Source organism: Oncorhynchus nerka, linkage group LG24, assembly GCF_034236695.1.
Source record: "Oncorhynchus nerka isolate Pitt River linkage group LG24, Oner_Uvic_2.0, whole genome shotgun sequence".
In the NCBI taxonomy this organism is placed as follows: domain Eukaryota; kingdom Metazoa; phylum Chordata; class Actinopteri; order Salmoniformes; family Salmonidae; genus Oncorhynchus; species Oncorhynchus nerka.
This window is the reverse complement of record NC_088419.1, coordinates 78,610,232-78,630,470: the sequence shown is the minus strand read 5'-3', so window position 1 is coordinate 78,630,470 and position 20,239 is coordinate 78,610,232. Positions and strand designations below refer to the sequence as shown.

The 20,239-nt window shown below is 48.0% G+C and overlaps 2 protein-coding genes across 3 annotated transcripts in view; one reads left to right on the top strand and one right to left on the bottom strand.

The window, feature by feature from the left end:
• The first annotated feature begins 58 nt into the window (after nucleotides 1-58).
• On the top strand, nucleotides 59-4,094 carry si:ch211-191a24.4 (uncharacterized protein LOC100150331 homolog). 2 transcript variants are annotated; one of them, XM_029649057.2, is made up of 5 exons: nucleotides 59-238; nucleotides 655-769; nucleotides 895-1,016; nucleotides 2,576-2,736; nucleotides 2,980-4,094. In XM_029649057.2, the coding sequence occupies exons 2-5, from the start codon at nucleotides 657-659 to the stop codon at nucleotides 3,487-3,489; spliced, it is 906 nt and encodes a 301-aa protein (XP_029504917.1). In that variant the 5' UTR covers nucleotides 59-238; nucleotides 655-656; the 3' UTR covers nucleotides 3,490-4,094. The 2 variants fall into 2 exon arrangements, with proteins under 2 accessions (XP_029504917.1, XP_029504915.1); XM_029649055.2 differs by having other exon boundaries at nucleotides 64-335.
• Nucleotides 4,095-4,919: 825 nt separating this feature from the next.
• LOC115121284 (PH domain leucine-rich repeat protein phosphatase 1-like) overlaps nucleotides 4,920-20,239 on the bottom strand; it is a 71,362-nt gene continuing 56,042 nt past the window's right edge. The window contains exons 11-17 of the mRNA XM_065009177.1: nucleotides 10,144-10,344; nucleotides 9,417-9,831; nucleotides 8,758-8,888; nucleotides 8,189-8,305; nucleotides 7,794-7,988; nucleotides 7,454-7,697; nucleotides 4,920-7,370 (exon numbers count right to left, since the gene is read on the bottom strand). Coding sequence (XP_064865249.1) covers nucleotides 5,892-7,370; nucleotides 7,454-7,697; nucleotides 7,794-7,988; nucleotides 8,189-8,305; nucleotides 8,758-8,888; nucleotides 9,417-9,831; nucleotides 10,144-10,344 — 2,782 coding nt within the window. The 3' untranslated portion in view covers nucleotides 4,920-5,891. The remainder of the gene's footprint in view (nucleotides 7,371-7,453; nucleotides 7,698-7,793; nucleotides 7,989-8,188; nucleotides 8,306-8,757; nucleotides 8,889-9,416; nucleotides 9,832-10,143; nucleotides 10,345-20,239) is intronic.

The window sequence follows — 20,239 nt, the reverse complement described above, 5'->3', positions numbered from 1 at the left end:
CCTCGTTTTTCCCCGAGTTCCCAGTTGTTTTCAACGCGGCAAGAGTCCCCAAGGCTGTCATTGTCAACAACCATCATAAACACACTGCTGACGAGACGCCATTCTACTTTACTGTCTCCTCCATAGACATTAAAACTCTCATCATACAGTTTCTTCTCCTCCACCTGTCTTATTCGAGCGAGAGGTTTCCGCCTTTACTTCTTTTCTGGTGGGTGGAGTCGGTCACCTGAACCACAAGGTAGGACATATTTCTTGGGTGAGCGAACTGTGATCTCCACAAAAATGTTTACATTTTCGGATTCATAGTTCACCAAACGGAATCACCTCAACTGCCAGTAAGTTTTTGTTTTTCGATTGATATAGCATATTGCCTTGTGGTAGTTTCCCCCTTTATGGTAGTCTGGTTACTTACAGTTTAAACTGTTCACAGTTCAGAGCGTAAATGGCTGTGGTCTCCGAGAATCATACGTTGTTGAGACTTATGAAATGTTTTTACTTTCATGCCTAATCAGAATCACAGGCTACAGCCATTCTATTTCACGCATTTTCTTTTTACACAATCTGTGATTTACCACTGTGGCACTGTGTTCAAAGGTCGGGGTTGTATGGCGCGTTTATGACATTTGGTGACACATTGGGTGTTTTTCCGTGCAGTTATGAGCCAGCCGCACAGAGGGCAAAGGGGGAGAAACGGTGGTCTCCACGAGCATCGGGAACACAGGCCAAGACGGGAGCTGCAGCACAATGCTAGACAATCATCAAGCGACAGGTGTGTTCACAGGATGTTCACACGCAGTCACTAGGCATCTATGGTGACAGACTGCATGTAGCCTGTCTGCCACCCCCAAGCTGGTTGTAGGAGAGAAGCACTTCAACCCTCTCTCTCCCCCTCAGGTCCTCTTCTCAGCCTCCATATTACAGGGACTCCACACCCCCTCTTAAACATGTGCGGCACCGAGAAGCCCCAGAAGAGGATCATAATGGGTCCAAATGCACCAATATCTGTTCTAGGAGAGGTATGTAATGTTAGTGTCTTAGATTGGGACAGAGAGTAGAGAGAGAAACAATTGGGTGGAGAAAGTGAGTCACAATAGACAGTCGGTCATACCTGTGACGAGGAAGTAATTGCCTGTGTGGTTAGCTGAACACTGCATCACACACAAACACAGTCAGTCATAGTGTCAGGATTTAGTTTCCCTCTCTTCACCTAAACTACGCCTACACCCGACCCAGCGATACTACTATCCCTGGACATACTTCTCCCTCTCCTAATACTGGTCAGACCGGTTCTCACCCAGGCTAGTAAAACTGCATTTTACTCGCGTTGCTGTTTTAACACGCACACACCACCTGTTGCTTTGATTTGAGCAGAGAAATGTGATCAGTTGATTATGGGATAAATATAAAGGAAGTCACACTAATTATGCTCCCAAACATTTAATGAAGATAGCCCAATTGGTAAAAGACCAAGTCCATATTATGGCAAGAACAGCTCAAATAAGCAAAGAGAAATAACAGTCCACCATTACTTTAAGACATGAAGGTCAGTCAATCTGGAAAAGTGCAGTCGCAAAAACCATCAAGCTCTATGGCTCTAATGAGGACCACCGCAGGGAAGGAAGACCCAGTTCTCTGCTGCAGAGGATACGTTCATTAGTTACCAGCCTCAGAAATTGCAGCCCAAATAAATGCTTCGGAGTTCAAGTAACAGTCATCTCAGCATCAACTGTTCAGAGGAGACTGCGTGAATCAGGCCTTTGTGGTCGAATTGCTGCAAAGAAACCACTACTAAAGGACACCAATAATAAGAAGAGACTTGCTTGGGCCAAGAAACATGAGCAATGGACATGAGACAGGTAGAAATCTGTCTTTGGTCGGAGTCCAAATTTGAGATTTTTGGTGTCTGTGAGACGCAGAGTAGGTGAATGGATGATCTTTGCATCTGTCGTTCCCACTGTGAGGCATAGAGGAGGTGGTGTGATGGTTCTTTGCTGGTGACACTGTCAGTTATTTATTTAAAATGTAGGGCACACTTAACCAGCATGGCTACCACAGCATTCTGCAGCGATACACCATCCCATCTGGTTTGCGCTTAGTGGGACTATCAATTGTTTTTCAACAGGACAATGACCCAAAACACACCTCCAGGCTGTGTAAGGGCTATTTGACCAAGAAGGAGAGTGATGAAATGCTGCATCAGATGACCTGGACTCCACAAACATCTGAACTCAACCCAATTGAGATGGTTTGGGATGAGTTGGACTGCAGAGTGAAGGAAACAAGTGTTCAGCATATGTAAGAACTCCTTCAAGACTGTTGGAAAAGCATTCCAGGTGAAGCTGGTTGAGAGAATGCCAAGCGTGTGCAAAGCTATCAAGGCAAAGGGTGGCTACTTTGAAGAATCTCAAATCTAAAACATATTTTGTTTTGTTTAACACTTTTTGGTTACTACATGATTCCATATGTGTTACTTAAGTTTGTCTTCACTATCATTCTACAATCTAGAAAATAAAAAGTTGGTGTCAACTTTTGACTGGTGCTGTACATGTGTCTAAATAAAAAATCTAATCTGTAGGTATCGTGTTGATCTGTTCAGTCCTGACCAATGCCCTGGTCCTGATCTGTGTGGTGGCAGCTCAGATGGTGATGTCAGGCATGTCTGCTATGGGTGGCCTGGCGGGAGGCAGCTTCAACCTTAACACTAACATCCCCTTCGAGGGCCAAGAGCTGCAACAGGTACAAGACAGAAACAAGTGTTGTGTCCCAAATAGTACCCTATTCCTTATGGTCCACTACTTTTTGAGGGTTCTGGTCAAAAGTAGTGCACTATATAGGGAATAGGGTACCATTTGGGATGTAATCATGGATTTCAAAGATCCTTTGTCATAACATGGTACATTCTATCATAGCATCTACACTAGACAGTTGTCTACATTCCCTGTTATGAAGACCCCACCCTAACACCGTACTTGATTGCAGGTGAGAGACCTGGACATGCAGTACAGCCAGATGAGAGCTCCGGGAATCTACGGGGGCGTGGCATTTGCCCTAGTCTTCGGTGTTGTCTCCCTCTTGTTCGTGGTCTCCGGGAACAAGCCCGCTCACCTGCTGGGCCAGAAGCTGCTGATGGGAGCATTGGTGTTCCAGGGTTTGGGAGCAGTACTCTACGTGGTGGCTGTGGGGTTGTACCTCCACTTTGTCATCCAGGTAAACAGTACAGATGTGTGTAAGAGAAGGGAGAGGCTCTACGCACGTTCAGGTTTAACCTGGATGAACTGTGATGTGGGAGGGGCAGACGCGGCCGTGGCTTTGTTCGGGCTGATCACTGCGATACTCTACACTGCCGGTACAGTACTTACGTTCTACACGGTGCGCTGGGTCAGGGGCTACCTGAAGGATCGCAGGCTACACGAGGAGAGAGATAGACGCCCCCCTACTGCCAGCTCCCACCCCCATAGGGCACCACTACGGTCTGATACCGCTCTGTGACGGAGACGCAGGTTGAGCCCCAAATGGCTCCCTATTCTCTAGAGTACACTACTTTTGATCAGGGCCCATAGGGCTCTGGTCACAATAAATAGATTGTAGGAAATTGGTTGCCGTTTGGGACGACACCACAGATGAAACCCGGAAGGGACCAAAGTGCTTTTTCACTCGATCCCTTTTCATTAAAACTGTAACTACCCACTGGGCAAAGATGTCAGTTCAACATCTAGTTTTGATTTACTTTTGAGTTGTCAACAGTTAAATCAACAAAAATGTGAACCATTTAGGTTTAAAGTAGGGTGGAAAAAAGACATCTCCCTAACTTTTTGCAAATCCAGTAAGTTTGATGTTGATTCCAATATCATCACCTTGAATGTTTTGTTGAAATGACATGGAAAACAATGTTGATTCACCCAGTTTGTGCCCAGTGGGTAAGGCGTTTGCTCTGTAAACTTCTGTAAAGCATGGATTTGATATTAATTCCTTTTTAACTGCAACATGAATGACCCACTGATCTCACAGACAGATCTTGTTATTCATCAATAAAACTTTTGTATGTATGTGTATATAGAGGTTGCATGTAAATAAACCTTTACATTTATCTGCCACTCAAGCTTGATTATTTTGTATTTTCTAGTAAAACTCAAACCTTTACAATACATGCCATGATGCCACCATGTCAGACTGGCTAACATTTCAGAGGTGTGATACAGTACATCAGTTATCCTGCTCCATATAACCACTCCAGTCCTGTCCCTCACTTTGAAGGTCGACACTGATTGAACAACAAGTCACCTGGCATAATAAATAACTACTCATTATTATTTGTAGATCAGCCAATTTACCCATGATACATTACGGTTTTGATGCTCTCGAACACGGCCACCATCTCTCCGGCAGTGTCCCCAGGCAGCATAGCTATGACATTACAATGGATCTTCTCTACACTGATCACTCAGAATTTTTTGTGCGTTCAAAACAACTGGGAACTCAGAAAATACGAGCTCAAGATGTAGGTAAAGGCTCCACCCCCCCCGAAGTCTGAGAATACAGAGTCCCAGTTGTTTTGAACGCTGCAATTCTGCTGTGAAGTAACAATCTGTCTTTAGGATATCATACGCAACATTCTGCAATGTCAGGTAATGGTGACTGGAACAATGCACAATTGCACCTGCAGCCTTGACCTCAATGGAATATGATATTGAGTGGAGTTAGTTACATCACCATGGTTACATCACAGACATTCCAAGCAGTGTGGTAGTAATAAGAAATCATACATTTTAGTTTAAGCTCTTTTTCAAGACACCCAAAGTCACTTTACAGTGATTGCACTGCAGTCTTATTTTCACACACCATCACTGCAGCCCCTTCCTATGGTTCGTACGAGGCTATCCCCTTCCCACCTCTCACAAAACAAGCTAACAACTTTAGGATTATTTGAAAATGTAGATTTATTATAGAAAAAGTAGCTTTCCTGTGTGATTAGCTTAGATAGAACAATGCCTTTGTTGGAGTTCATTAGATCACATAGGCCCCACACATTCATTGAGCTGCGTAATACCAGTATTCCCCCCCGTCCTTATACTTCTACCTATGCCTCCCCATCCATCTCTCCCTCCCTCCCTCAGACATCTGTCTGTGTCAACAATCTTCTGAAATAAAAAGTATTTTCTCTTAGAGAAGATTAGTACACGTCAATTATTAGGTCACACTTAAGAGTATGCAACTCCTAGGATTTAGTTTATCTCTCAGCATCAGTCTACTTTAGAGGCCTACAGGCAACCATACACAGTCTGTGTCCCAAATAGCAACCAATTCCCTATATAGTGAACTACTTTTGACAAGGGCTCTGCAATAGGGAACAGGGTGCCATTAGGGAGGGAGCCACAGTCAGGCTGCCTTGCTGGCTGGCAGAAAGAAAACAGCTCTCTAGCAATAATAGTTCAGTCAGTCTAGCAGAATGTATCATTCAGCTTTATAATTAGTTCAAATAAAAGTCTCTGCATAAAAAAAGTGCTTAATCAATTCCTTCATTCATCACAAAATATGATAAAAAATGTATTAATTAACTTGAACATTGTGAAGCAAGTAAATAATGCCTGTGTTTATAAAAATGCATTGTATTTCCTGGGGTCATATAGTTAGGAATATAAAATGATAACAGAATAAAACAAGTATTGCTGGCCATTAGCAGGTATGAGGCATCTTCAGGAGGGACTGTGCATGTTTCCCCCGTAACTCCTCAACCTCTGATCCCATTCATTGGGATATTGAACAGCGTGTCACTTGGGACACACCCATACAGGAACTCATCTCCAGACATTCTATACATCGGCGTAGCAGGGATTCTTCACAGGTGCGGTCTAATGTGCTGTGAAGGGGTTGTAACAGAACGGTCTGGTGAGCTAGAAGGGCGTGACGTAGTATTCTGCTGCAGGCGGTGACTGGGGATGTGTCTGGTGGCCCTGGGGGTGTGTCTGACTCTGCTCCTGTTGTTGTTTCATGATCTCCCGGATCTCCTCCTCCAGCTCGGGAGGAATGACGAGCTTGTCGTCAGGGTCCGGCTGGGCCGGAGCGTTGAAGTAACCTCCTTGCTTCCTGACGGGAGCGTCACCCACCTCCTCTATCACATCCTGGCTCCGCCCCTGACACGCCACCGAGCCATTACCCCGCCCCTTACGCCCCAGAGTCCCACCCAGAGTCCTACTGGCCGAGCTAGAGCCTGAGCCCGCACCAGTCTCTCCAGGCCCCACCTGTTCCTGAACAGTGTGTTTGGGTGTTACAGTGTCTGTCTCTACAGCCCTCAGCTCCTCTTCTACTACAGGGTCAGGGCTAGTCTCAGGGTCAGGGCTGGGCTGATGGTAAGGAAACGGATGAGGGGGGGACGAGGGTGGGGTGGGGGCTGACTGGCAGGAGGGTGGAGGTAAAGGCTCAGGCTGCTGTGTGACAGAGGTGTTAGGGTGTGTGTGGGGGTCAGGGTTGGGGTGTGTGTGCGGGTCAGGGCTGGGGTGTGTGTGCGGGTCAGGGCTGGGGTGTGTGTGCGGGTCAGGGCTGGGGTGTGTGTGCGGGTCAGGGTTGGGGTGTGTGTGTGTGTGCGGGTCAGGGTGTGGGTCAGGGTGTGTGTGGGGTATTGGTATAGAGCTGGCCCGTGCTCTCAGACAGTGTATGTCAGCCTCCACCTCCACTCTGCTCCCATTAGAGAACACCCCAGCTATAGGCTCCTCATCCTCACTGTCCAGCCCATTGTCAGACAGAGCCCCCGAGTACTGCCTCTGGAACGATGCTCTTCCACCTCCATACACCCCCACTCCCCGCCCCAGCACCCCCACGACCCCCAGGACCACGCCCTTCTCCATCTGATTGGCTGGCTCGTCCGACGACGCCGTCGACCCCACCTCACTGCTCATCTCCGACGTGCTGACCTCACTGCTGACCTCACTTCCTGTCCCCATCGCCGGAGGCGGTAATGGTAGAGTTCCATCTGCTGAGCCGTAGCCGGGGTGGTGGTGTGTGTTACCAGCAGTGTGGGTGTGTTGGGTTTCCAGGCCGGGGCTGGGTGGGGGTGGTGGGGGCTCACAGCAGCAGCAGTCTTCAGTGATACTCAGCTGCACCACCACAGCACACAGACTGTCAGGACAGCCGTAGCCCTGCGCCAGCGTACACAGCTTCTTGGCTGCTGCTAGGGAGTCTGGGACGTTACGCACTGCCTCCACTGCCTCGCAGGTGGACATGGTATCCCACAAGCCCCGGCTGGCCAGGATGAAGAACTCATCCTGTGGGGTGAGGGTTACCGTGGAGATGTGGGGTCGTGGGGTCACGGCGGGACACAGGAAGGAGTAGCCCATGATCCTGGTGGAGTCCGTCACTCCGTTCACTTTGTTGTCCTGAGGGGAGGGGGGGGATTAGGACCTCTCAACAGACTCACAGACAGACAAAGACATACAAACAGTACAGTGTGTGTGTGTACCTCCGTGATGATAGCATGGTGTTGGCGTGCTCTTTGGTACTCTGACTGCTGTCTGACGGTGTGTGTGGTGGAGAGAGGGAGGGCCTTGCCATCACGACACAGAACTGCTTGACACCTTCCCACGTTAGCCGCTGTCACCGTGAAACAGCCCCCGCCGCCACGGTCGCTTGGGGCAACGAGGCCATGACGGATGTGGCAGAGGGCCGCGGACCCTCCCAGCCTCTGTCCTGCCGTGCCCAACTTCCTGTTATAACAACAACAACAACATGAGATGAACAGGAGTTCTTGTGTGTGCGCATGTGTTTGAGAAAGAAACTTGGGAGAGAGACCATGTGTGTACCTCTGCATGGTGAGGAAGGTGTTGGTCATATAGTCCTCTTGGTTCTTGCTCTTGTGCAGTTCCTCGGCCAGCACGTCTCCCATGGTGCATTGCAGCAGGTAGGGCACCTCAACGTTCCGGTCTCCGTCAAACACCCCGTACAGAGCCTCCCTGCTTCCACGGAAACTGTCCAACGCCAGGGCTGCTACACACAGCCTGAGAAACACAAACATGTTAGGAATAACACATACACCGACACACACACTGCTGCTATTCCGAAAAGAGAGGCTATCCAGAGTTAGACCAACAGAGGAGTGATGGATGGAGAGAGAGAGAGATAGAAAGTGTCATGTTTACTGTTAATTTCTGAGCGAGAAAGAGAGAAAGGGAGAGATACAGAGAGAGTATGTACTGACTTGTTGTTGACCCCAGAGGCCTCTGTGTATCCGTGGCTCCAGACTGCAGGCTCCCCGGGCCCCTCACTGCCACACAAAGAGGAGGGAGATGGGTCCACACGGAAACACCTAATGTTACTGCAGGAGGGAGAGAGAGAAGAAATACATCAGGGAGTTTAAAAATACATCGGGCAAATAACACAAATGTCTAGCAACCCTTCTTAACACCCGCCCGCTTAACCCGGAAACCAGCCGCACCAATGTGTCAGAGGAAACATTTCAACTGATGACCGAAGTCAGCCTGCAGGCGCCTAGCCCGCCACAAGGAGTCGCTAGAGCACGATAAGCCAAGTAAAGCAATATCATACGTTTTGCAAATTTGAAACATACAATAAGAATCGTAATTTGTAACATATCATTCGAAATGGGTGGTGGACATCCACAAATGAATACATACCATACACAATGTAACATATCATACTAAATGGAGTGTCCCTGATTTACATACAGAATAATCCAAAATGCTCTGATACCAGGTTGGTGTGCACATGCATTATGGTGTGTGTGCATTTGACTCTGTGTGTTGTTACTTGAGCAGTTCGAGGCTCCGGTGGTCCAGGTTGAGGCGAGGGTTGCCTGTCAGGTCTAGCTCCTGTAGTTTAGCAGGCAGAGACTCTGGGAGGACTACCTCACACAACTCATTACAGCTCAGATCCACACACTGCAGAAGGGAGAGAGAGAGAGTGAGACCGAGAGGTCAAAGACACGCTGGCCAAGATCATATGTCAGGGTTATTAATAGTGTGTGTGTTTTCACAGCAATCTCATTAGGGGATTAGCGGATATATTTAGGAGATTACAGAGGATGTGTCCCAAATGGCAGAACCCTATAGACCAGGGTTATTCAAAGTCCGGAACCTGCTGGTTGTCTGTTCCAACTGATCATTCATTGCACCCACCTGGTGTCCCAGGTCTAAATCAGTCCATGGTTGGAGGGGAACAATGCCAAAAGGAGAGTAACTGGTTTCAAGGTCTAGAGTTGAGTTTGAGGGACATAGACACATGTCAAAGGGCACTATATTGGGAATAGGGCGTCATTTGGGACAAATCCAGAAGGGCCTGATATACCCTGGCCTCCATACTTTTCCCTGGTTAATGTGACAGACCCTGGACACTGCTAAACAGGACCATGTCAACCTCAACCATGAAGTCTGAGTTTCAGGAGAGAGTGTGTGTTGTGTCTGTCCTACCTTCATGTCTTGAAGCTGGAGGACCTCAGGGAAGACAGTGATGTTGTTGGAGTGGGCAGAGAGTGTGTGTTGTGTCTGTCCTACCTTCATGTCTTGAAGCTGGAGGACCTCAGGAAAGACAGTGATGTTGTTGGAGTGGGCAGAGAGTGTGTGTTGTGTCTGTCCTACCTTCATGTCGTGACGCTGGAGGACCTCAGGGAAGACAGTGATGTTGTTGGAGTGGGCAGAGCGTGTATGTTGTGTCTGTCCTACCTTCATGTCTTGAAGCTGGAGGACCTCAGGGAAGACAGTGATGTTGTTGGAGTGGGCAGAGAGTGTGTGCATGTGCCTGCAGCTCAGGATGGTGGTGGGCACCGCTCTCAGCCTGTTCCCACTGAGGTCCAGTTCCTCCAGCTGCTCCAACCGAGCCATCTTACTGCAGTGGCAGTGAGAGAGGGATTTAGATGTTTAGAAAACCTTTATTGGCACCATTTAACTACTGTACATACATAGCAAACTCAAGTGAAATTAAGTAAAATGTTACTCCATAGCAGTGAAGTTAAAACCAGCCCCCCTCCCAGAAAGAGAGAGAGACAGAGAGAGACAGAGAGGGGGTGAGCAAAATAAGGGTTTCAAACGTATGTGCACGACAAGTAAGAAGACAGTAAAAGAGAGAGTGTGTGTGTGTGCGCGACATGCTCACGTGTCTGTCCCAGTGTGTGTGTGTGTGTGTGTGAGAGAGAGAGACCTGGCTGGGAAGGTCTGTAGCTGGTTGTAGGCCAGGTGCAGCACCCTGAGGTGGGCGTGACCAGTCAGCAGCGGGACACTCTTGTCCGTCAGACTGTTATTGGTCAGATACAGCTCCTGCAGGCTGCTGAAGCCCTCCTCTGATAGGCTGGCTGGAGGGAGGCACTCCAGCTTATTGGCTGATGCGTTTAGGTAGCGCAAGCTGTGAGGAAAACCAACAAACAACATTAGTAAGTAGCTAAAGAAGTAGACAGGGAAGGTGTGTGTGTGTCCCAGTATCTGTGTGTGTGTGTGTCCTACTGGTGAATGTGCAATCACTGGAGAATAAACTGGATGAGCTCTGTTCGTTATGTTTAATGTTATGTTTCACCGGGACGTGGCTGAACGACGACATGGATAATATACAGTTGACTACCAGCATGTCACATGTGCAACCAGAGACATTTTTATAAAAATTTATAAAACTCTAGATCAACTTTACTCCTCACACAGAAACATGTAACAAAGAAAACCCTCACCCTCCATTTGGAAAATCTGACCATAATTCTTTCCTCCTAAATCCTGTTTACAAGCAAAAACTCAAGCAGGAAGTTAAACTACAGGATACGGATGCTAAACTACAGGACTGTTGTGCTAGCACATACTGGAATATGTTCTGGGAATCATACGATGGCAGTGAGGAGTATACCACATCAGTCACTGGTTTCATCAATAAGTGCATCAACGATGTCATTGGAATCCATGGATTACAGGCAACATCCGCACTGAGCTAGAGCTGCCACTTTCAAGGAGCGGGACATATTCATAAGAAATCCCACTACGCCCTCTGATGAATCAGCAAAACAGGCAAAATGTCAATACAGCACGAAGACTGAATCCAACTACACCGGCTCTGGTGCTGGTCGGATGTGGCAGGGCTTGCAAACTATTATGGATTACAAAGGGAAACCAAGCTGTGAGCTGCCCAGTGATGAGCTAAATGCCCTCTATGCTTGCTTTGAGGCAGGCAACACTGAACCATACATGAGAGCACCAGATGTTCCGGACGACTGTATGATCATGCTCTTCGTAGCCGATTCCCAAGGCTGCAGGGCCAGACGGACTACCAGGACGCGAACTCAGAGTATGCTCTGACCAACTAGCAAGTGTCTTCACTGATATTTTTAACCTCTCCCTGACCGAGTCTGTAATACCTACATGTTTCAAGCAGACCACCTTAGTACCTGTGCCCAAGAACGCCAAGGTAACCTGCGTAAATGACTACCACCATGCAGCACACTTTCACCATGCAGAAGTGCTTTGAAAGGCTGGTCATTGCTTACAACACCATCATTCCAGAAACTCTAGACCCTGTCTATCTGTCCTAGTATTTATGCGTGTGTCTGTCCCAGTATCTGTGTGTGAATGTGTGTCTGTCCGAGAATGTGTGTATGTCTGTCCCAGTATGTATGTATGTGTGTGTGTGTCCCAGTATCTCTGTGTGTGTGTGTGTGTCCCAGTACCTCTGTGTGTGTGTGTGTCCCCGTATCTGTGTGTGTGTGTGTCCCCGTATCTCTGTGTGTGTGTCCCCGTATCTCTGTGTGTGTGTCCACCAGTATCTCTGAGTGTGTGTGTGTGTCCCATTATCTGTGTGTGTGTGTGTCCCAGTATCTGTGTGTGTGTGTGTCCCAGTATCTGTGTGTGTGTGTGTCCCAGTACCTCTGTGTGTGTGTGTGTCCCCGTATCTGTGTGTGTGTGTGTCCCCGTATCTCTGTGTGTGTGTCCACCAGTATCTCTGAGTGTGTGTGTGTGTGTCCCAGTATCTCTGAGTGTGTGTGTGTGTGTCCCAGTATCTGTGTGTGTGTGTGTCCCATTATCTGTGTGTGTGTGTGTCCCAGTATCTGTGTGTGTGTGTGTCCCAGTATCTGTGTGTGTGTGTGTCCCAGTACCTCTGTGTGTGTATGTGTGTGTCCCTGAGTGTATCTGTGTGTGTGTGTGTCCCCTGTATCTCTGTGTGTGTGTGTGTCCCAGTATCTCTGAGTGTGTGTATCTCTGTGTGTGTGTGTGTCCCATTGTCTGTGTGTGTGTGTGTGTCCCAGTATCTGTGTGTGTGTGTGTGTATGTGTGTGTCCCAGTATCTGTGTGTGTGTGTGTCCCAGTATATGTGTGTGTGTGTGTCCCAGTATCTGTGTGTGTGTGTGTCCCAGTATCTCTGAGTGTGTGTATGTGTGTGTCCCAGTATCTGTGTGTGTGTGTGTCCCAGTATATGTGTGTGTGTGTGTCCCAGTATCTGTGTGTGTGTGTGGCCCAGTATCTCTGTGTGTGTGTGTGTGTCCCAGTATCTGTGTGTGTGTGTCCCAGGATCTGTGTGTGTGTGTGTGTCCCAGTATCTCTGTGTGTGTGTGTGTGTCCCAGTATCTGTGTGTGTGTGTGTGTCCCAGTATCTGTGTGTGTGTGTGTCCCAGTATCTGTGTGTGTGTGTGGCCCAGTATCTCTGTGTGTGTGTGTGTGTCCCAGTATCTGTGTGTGTGTGTCCCAGTATCTGTGTGTGTGTGTGTGTGTCCCATTATCTGTGTGTGTGTGTCCCATTATCTGTGTGTGTGTCCCATTATCTGTGTGTGTGTGTCCCATTATCTGTGTGTGTGTGTCCCATTATCTGTGTGTGTGTGTCCCAGTATCTGTGTGTGTGTCCCCCAGTATCTGTGTGTGTGTGTCCCCCCCAGTATCGGTGCGTGTGTGTGTGTGTGTGTGTCCCAGTATCTGTGTGTGTGTGTGTCCCAGTATCTGTGTGTGTGTGTATCTGTGTGTCCCAGTATCTGTGTGTGTGTGTGTCCAAGTATCTGTGTGTGTGTGTATCTGTGTGTCCCAGTATCTGTGTGTGTGTGTGTCCCAGTATCTGTGTGTGTGTGTATCTGTGTGTCCCAGTATCTGTGTGTCCCAGTATCTGTGTGTGTGTGTATCTGTGTGTCCCAGTATCTGTGTGTGTGTGTGTGTATCTGTGTGTCCCAGTATCTGTGTGTGTGTGTGTATCTGTGTGTCCCAGTATCTCTGTGTGTGTGCATCTGTGTGTCCCAGTATCTGTGTGTGTGTGTGTATCTGTGTGTCCCAGTATCTGTGTGTGTGTGTGTATCTGTGTGTCCCAGTATCTGTGTGTGTGTGTGTATCTGTGTGTCCCAGTATCTGTGTGTGTGTGTGTGTATCTGTGTGTCCCAGTATCTGTGTGTGTGTGTGTATCTGTGTGTCCCAGTATCTGTGTGTGTGTGTGTATCTGTGTGTGTGTGTGTATCTGTGTGTGTCCCAGTATCTGTGTGTGTGTGTATCTGTGTGTCCCAGTATCTGTGTGTGTGTGTATCTGTGTGTCCCAGTATCTGTGTGTGTGTGTATCTGTGTGTCCCAGTATCTGTGTGTGTGTGTATCTGTGTGTCCCAGTATCTGTGTGTGTGTGTATCTGTGTGTCCCAGTATCTGTGTGTGTGTATCTGTGTGTCCCAGTATCTGTGTGTGTGTGTATCTGTGTGTCCCAGTATCTGTGTGTGTGTGTATCTGTGTGTCCCAGTATCTGTGTGTGTGTGTATCTGTGTGTCCCAGTATCTGTGTGTGTGTGTATCTGTGTGTCCCAGTATCTGTGTGTGTGTGTATCTGTGTGTCCCAGTATCTGTGTGTGTGTGTGTATCTGTGTGTCCCAGTATCTGTGTGTGTGTGTATCTGTGTGTCCCAGTATCTGTGTGTGTGTGTGTATCTGTGTGTCCCAGTATCTGTGTGTGTCCCAGTATCTGTGTGTCCCAGTATCTGTGTGTGTGTGTATCTGTGTGTCCCAGTATCTGTGTGTCCCAGTATCTGTGTGTGTGTCCCAGTATCTGTGTGTGTGTATCTGTGTGTCCCAGTATCTGTGTGTGTGTGTCCCAGTATCTGTGTCTGTGTGTCCCAGTATCTGTGTGTCCCAGTATCTGTGTGTCCCAGTATATGTGTGTGTGTGTGTCCCAGTATCTGTGTGTGTGTGTATCTGTGTGTCCCAGTATCTGTGTGTGTGTCCCCCAGTATCTGTGTGTGTGTGTGTCCCAGTATCTGTGTGTGTGTGTCCCAGTATCTGTGTGTGTGTATCTGTGTGTCCCAGTATCTGTGTGTGTGTGTCCCAGTATCTGTGTGTGTGTGTATCTGTGTGTCCCAGTATCTGTGTGTGTGTGTCCCAGTATCTGTGTGTGTGTGTCCCCCAGTATCTGTGTGTGTGTGTGTCCCCCAGTATCTGTGCGTGTGTGTGTGTGTGTCCCAGTATCTGTCTGTGTGTGTGTCCCAGTATCTGTGTGTGTGTGTATCTGTGTGTCCCAGTATCTGTGTGTGTGTGTGTATCTGTGTGTCCCAGTATCTGTGTGTGTGTGTGTATCTGTGTGTCCCAGTATCTGTGTGTGTGTGTGTGTATCTGTGTGTCCCAGTATCTGTGTGTGTGTGTATCTGTGTGTCCCAGTATCTGTGTGTGTGTGTATCTGTGTGTCCCAGTATCTGTGTGTGTGTGTATCTGTGTGTCCCAGTATCTGTGTGTGTGTGTGTATCTGTGTGTCCCAGTATCTGTGTGTGTGTGTATCTGTGTGTCCCAGTATCTGTGTGTGTGTGTGTATCTGTGTGTCCCAGTATCTGTGTGTGTGTGTGTATCTGTGTGTCCCAGTATCTGTGTGTGTGTGTGTATCTGTGTGTCCCAGTATCTGTGTGTGTGTGTGTATCTGTGTGTCCCAGTATCTGTGTGTGTGTGTGTATCTGTGTGTCCCAGTATCTGTGTGTGTGTGTGTATCTGTGTGTCCCAGTATCTGTGTGTGTGTGTATCTGTGTGTCCCAGTATCTGTGTGTGTGTGTGTGTGTGTGTCTCTGTGTGTCCCAGTATCTGTGTGTGTGTGTATCTGTGTGTCCCAGTATCTGTGTGTGTGTGTATCTGTGTGTCCCAGTATCTGTGTGTGTGTGTGTATCTGTGTGTCCCAGTATCTGTGTGTGTGTGTATCTGTGTGTCCCAGTATCTGTGTGTGTGTGTGTGTATCTGTGTGTCCCAGTATCTGTGTGTGTGTGTATCTGTGTGTCCCAGTATCTGTGTGTGTGTATCTGTGTGTGTGTGTATCTGTGTGTCCCAGTATCTGTGTGTGTGTGTGTATCTGTGTGTCCCAGTATCTGTGTGTGTGTGTATCTGTGTGTCCCAGTATCTGTGTGTGTGTGTATCTGTGTGTCCCAGTATCTGTGTGTGTGTGTGTATCTGTGTGTCCCAGTATCTGTGTGTGTGTGTATCTGTGTGTCCCAGTATCTGTGTGTGTGTGTATCTGTGTGTCCCAGTATCTGTGTGTGTGTGTGTATCTGTGTGTCCCAGTATCTGTGTGTGTGTGTGTATCTGTGTGTCCCAGTATCTGTGTGTGTGTGTATCTGTGTGTCCCAGTATCTGTGTGTGTATCTGTGTGTCCCAGTATCTGTGTGTGTGTGTGTGTCCCAGTATCTGTGTGTGTGTGTATCTGTGTGTCCCAGTATCTGTGTGTCCCAGTATCTGTGTGTCCCAGTATCTGTGTGTCCCAGTATCTGTGTGTCCCAGTATCTGTGTGTGTGTGTATCTGTGTGTCCCAGTATCTGTGTGTGTGTGTATCTGTGTGTCCCAGTATCTGTGTGTCCCAGTATCTGTGTGTGTGTGTATCTGTGTGTCCCAGTATCTGTGTGTGTGTATCTGTGTGTCCCAGTATCTGTGTGTGTGTGTATCTGTGTGTCCCAGTATCTGTGTGTGTGTGTATCTGTGTGTCCCAGTATCTGTGTGTCCCAGTATCTGTGTGTGTGTGTATCTGTGTGTCCCAGTATCTGTGTGTGTGTGTATCTGTGTGTCCCAGTATCTGTGTGTGTGTGTATCTGTGTGTCCCAGTATCTGTGTGTGTGTGTATCTGTGTGTCCCAGTATCTGTGTGTGTGTGTATCTGTGTGTCCCAGTATCTGTGTGTGTGTGTGTGTATCTGTGTGTCCCAGTATCTGTGTGTGTGTGTGTCTGTGTGTCCCAGTATCTGTGTGTGTGTGTGTGTCCCAGTCTGTGTGTGTGTGTGTGTGATCTGTGTGTCCCAGTATCTGTGTGTGTGTGTATCTGTGTGTATCTGTGTGTCCCAGTGTATCTGTGTGTGTATCTGTGTGTGTGTGTATCTGTGTGTCCCAGTATCTGTGTGTGTGTGTATCTGTGTGTGTATCTGTGTGTCCCAGTATCTGTGTGTGTGTGTGTCCTGTGTGTGTGTCTGTGTGTGTGTGTATCTGTGTGTCCCAGTATCTGTGTGTGTGTATCTGTGTGTCCCAGTATCTGTGTGTGTGTGTATCTGTGTGTCCCAGTATCTGTGTGTGTGTATCTGTGTGTCCCAGTATCTGTGTGTGTGTGTATCTGTGTGTCCCAGTATCTGTGTGTGTGTGTGTATCTGTGTGTCCCAGTATCTGTGTGTGTGTGTGTATCTGTGTGTCCCAGTATCTGTGTGTGTGTGTGTGTCCCAGTATCTGTGTGTCCCAGTATCTGTGTGTGTGTGTGTATCTGTGTGTCCCAGTATCTGTGTGTGTGTGTATCTGTGTGTCCCAGTATCTGTGTGTGTGTGTATCTGTGTGTCCCAGTATCTGTGTGTGTGTGTATCTGTGTGTCCCAGTATCTGTATCTGTGTGTGTCCCAGTGTATCTGTGTGTCCCAGTATCTGTGTGTGTGTGTGTATCTGTGTGTCCCAGTATCTGTGTGTATCCCAGTGTGTCCCATCTGTGTGTGTGTGTATCTGTGTGTCCCAGTATCTGTGTGTGTGTGTATCTGTGTGTCCCAGTATCTGTGTGTGTGTGTATCTGTGTGTCCCAGTATCTGTGTGTGTGTGTATCTGTGTGTCCCAGTATCTGTGTGTGTGTGTGTATCTGTGTGTCCCAGTATCTGTGTGTGTGTGTGTGTGTATCTGTGTGTCCCAGTATCTGTGTGTGTGTGTGTATCTGTGTGTCCCAGTATCTGTGTGTGTGTGTGTGTGTCCCAGTATCTGTGTGTGTGTGTGTATCTGTGTGTCCCAGTATCTGTGTGTGTGTGTGTATCTGTGTGTCCCAGTATCTGTGTGTGTGTGTCTGTGTGTCCCAGTATCTGTGTGTGTCCAGTATCTGTGTGTGTGTGTGTGTGTGTGTCCCAGTGTCTGTGTGTGTGTGTGTCCCCCAGTATCTGTGTGTGTGTGTGTGTATCTGTGTGTCCCAGTATCTGTGTGTGTGTGTCTGTGTCTGTGTGTGTATCTGTATGTGTGTGTCCCAGTATCTGTGTCTGTGTGTCTGTGTGTCCCTGTGTGTGTGTGTGTGTGTCCTCTCTGTGTGTCCCAGTATCTGTGTGTGTGTGTATCTGTGTGTCCCAGTATCTGTGTGTGTGTGTATCTGTGTGTCCCAGTATCTGTGTGTGTGTGTGTGTGTATCTGTGTGTCCCAGTATCTGTGTGTGTGTGTATCTGTGTGTCCCAGTATCTGTGTGTGTGTGTATCTGTGTGTCCCAGTATCTGTGTGTCCCAGTATCTGTGTGTGTGTGTATCTGTGTGTCCCAGTATCTGTGTGTGTGTGTATCTGTGTGTCCCAGTATCTGTGTGTGTGTGTATCTGTGTGTCCCAGTATCTGTGTGTGTGTGTGTGTATCTGTGTGTCCCAGTATCTGTGTGTGTGTGTGTGTGTCCCAGTATCTGTGTGTGTGTGTCCCATCTGTGTGTCCCAGTATCTGTGTGTGTGTGTGTGTGTGTATCTGTGTGTCCCAGTATCTGTGTGTGTGTGTATCTGTGTGTCCCAGTATCTGTGTGTGTGTGTGTGTATCTGTGTGTCCCAGTATCTGTGTGTGTGTGTGTGTATCTGTGTGTCCCAGTATCTGTATCTGTGTGTCCCAGTATCTGTGTGTCCCAGTATCTGTGTGTGTGTGTGTGTGTGTATCTGTGTGTCCCAGTATCTGTGTGTGTGTGTGTGTATCTGTGTGTCCCAGTATCTGTGTGTGTGTGTGTGTATCTGTGTGTCCCAGTATCTGTGTGTGTGTGTGTGTATCTGTGTGTCCCAGTATCTGTGTGTGTGTGTGTATCTGTGTGTCCCAGTATCTGTGTGTGTGTGTGTATCTGTGTGTCCCAGTATCTGTGTGTGTGTGTGTGTATCTGTGTGTCCCAGTATCTGTGTGTCTGTGTGTCCCAGTATCTGTGTGTGTGTATCTGTGTGTCCCAGTATCTGTGTGTGTGTGTGTGTGTGTGTATCTGTGTGTCCCAGTATCTGTGTGTGTATCTGTGTGTCCCAGTATCTGTGCTGTGTGTGTGTCCCAGTATCTGTGTGTGTATCTGTGTGTCCCAGTATCTGTGTGTGTGTGTATCTGTGTGTCCCAGTATCTGTGTGTGTCCCAGTATCTGTGTGTGTGTGTATCTGTGTGTCCCAGTATCTGTGTGTGTGTGTATCTGTGTGTCCCAGTATCTGTGTGTGTGTGTGTGTGTGTGTATCTGTGTGTCCCAGTATCTGTGTGTGTGTGTGTCTGTGTGTGTATCTGTGTGTGTGTGTGTCTGTGTGTCCCAGTATCTGTGTGTGTGTGTATCTGTGTGTCCCAGTATCTGTGTGTGTGTATCTGTGTGTCCCAGTATCTGTGTGTCCCAGTATCTGTGTGTGTGTGTCTGTGTGTCCCAGTGTGTCCCAGTATCTGTGTGTGTGTGTATCTGTGTGTCCCAGTATCTGTGTGTGTGTGTGTATCTGTGTGTCCCAGTATCTGTGTGTGTGTATCTGTGTGTCCCAGTATCTGTGTGTGTGTGTATCTGTGTGTCCCAGTATCTGTGTGTCCCAGTATCTGTGTGTGTGTATCTGTGTGTCCCAGTATCTGTGTGTGTGTGTATCTGTGTGTCCCAGTATCTGTGTGTGTGTGTATCTGTGTGTCCCAGTATCTGTGTGTGTGTGTATCTGTGTGTCCCAGTATCTGTGTGTGTGTGTATCTGTGTGTCCCAGTATCTGTGTGTCCCAGTATCTGTGTGTGTGTGTGTATCTGTGTGTCCCAGTATCTGTGTGTGTGTGTGTATCTGTGTGTCCCAGTATCTGTGTGTGTGTGTATCTGTGTGTCCCAGTATCTGTGTGTGTGTGTGTATCTGTGTGTCCCAGTATCTGTGTGTGTGTGTCCCATCTGTGTCTGTGTGTCCCAGTATCTGTGTGTGTGTGTGTGTGTATCTGTGTGTCCCAGTATCTGTGTGTGTGTGTATCTGTGTGTCCCAGTATCTGTGTGTGTGTGTATCCCAGTATCTGTGTGTGTGTGTCCCAGTATCTGTGTGTCCCAGTATCTGTGTGTGTGTGTCTGTGTGTCCCAGTGTATCTGTGTGTGTGTGTCCCAGTATCTGTGTGTGTGTGTGTGTGTGTGTCCCAGTATCTGTGTGTGTGTGTATCTGTGTGTCCCAGTATCTGTGTGTGTGTGTCCCAGTATCTGTGTGTGTGTGTCCCAGTATCTGTGTGTGTGTGTATCTGTGTGTCCCAGTATCTGTGTGTGTGTGTGTATCTGTGTGTCCCAGTATCTGTGTGTGTGTGTCCCAGTATCTGTGTGTGTGTGTCCCAGTATCTGTGTGTGTGTGTGTCCCAGTATCTGTGTGTCTGTGTGTGTATCTCTGTGTGTGTGTGTGTGTGTGTCCCAGTATCTGTGTGTGTGTGTCCTGTATCTGTGTGTGTGTCCCAGTATCTGTGTGTGTGTGTCTGTGTGTCCAGTATCTGTGTGTGTGTGTGTGTGTGTCCCAGTATCTGTATCTGTGTGTGTGTGTGTGTGTATATCTGTGTCCCAGTATCTGTGTGTGTGTGTATCTGTGTGTCCCAGTATCTGTGTGTGTGTATCTGTGTGTCCCAGTATCTGTGTGTGTGTGTGTGTATCTGTGTGTCCCAGTATCTGTGTGTGTGAGTGTGTGTGTCCCAGTATCTGTGTGTCCCAGTATCTGTGTGTGTGTGTGTGTGTATCTGTGTGTCCCAGTATCTGTGTGTGTGTGTATCTGTGTGTCCCAGTATCTGTGTGTGTGTGTATCTGTGTGTCCCAGTATCTGTGTGTGTGTATCTGTGTGTCCCAGTATCTGTGTGTCCCAGTATCTGTGTGTGTGTGTCCCAGTATCTGTGTGTGTGTGTCCCAGTATCTGTGTGTGTGTGTCCCAGTAT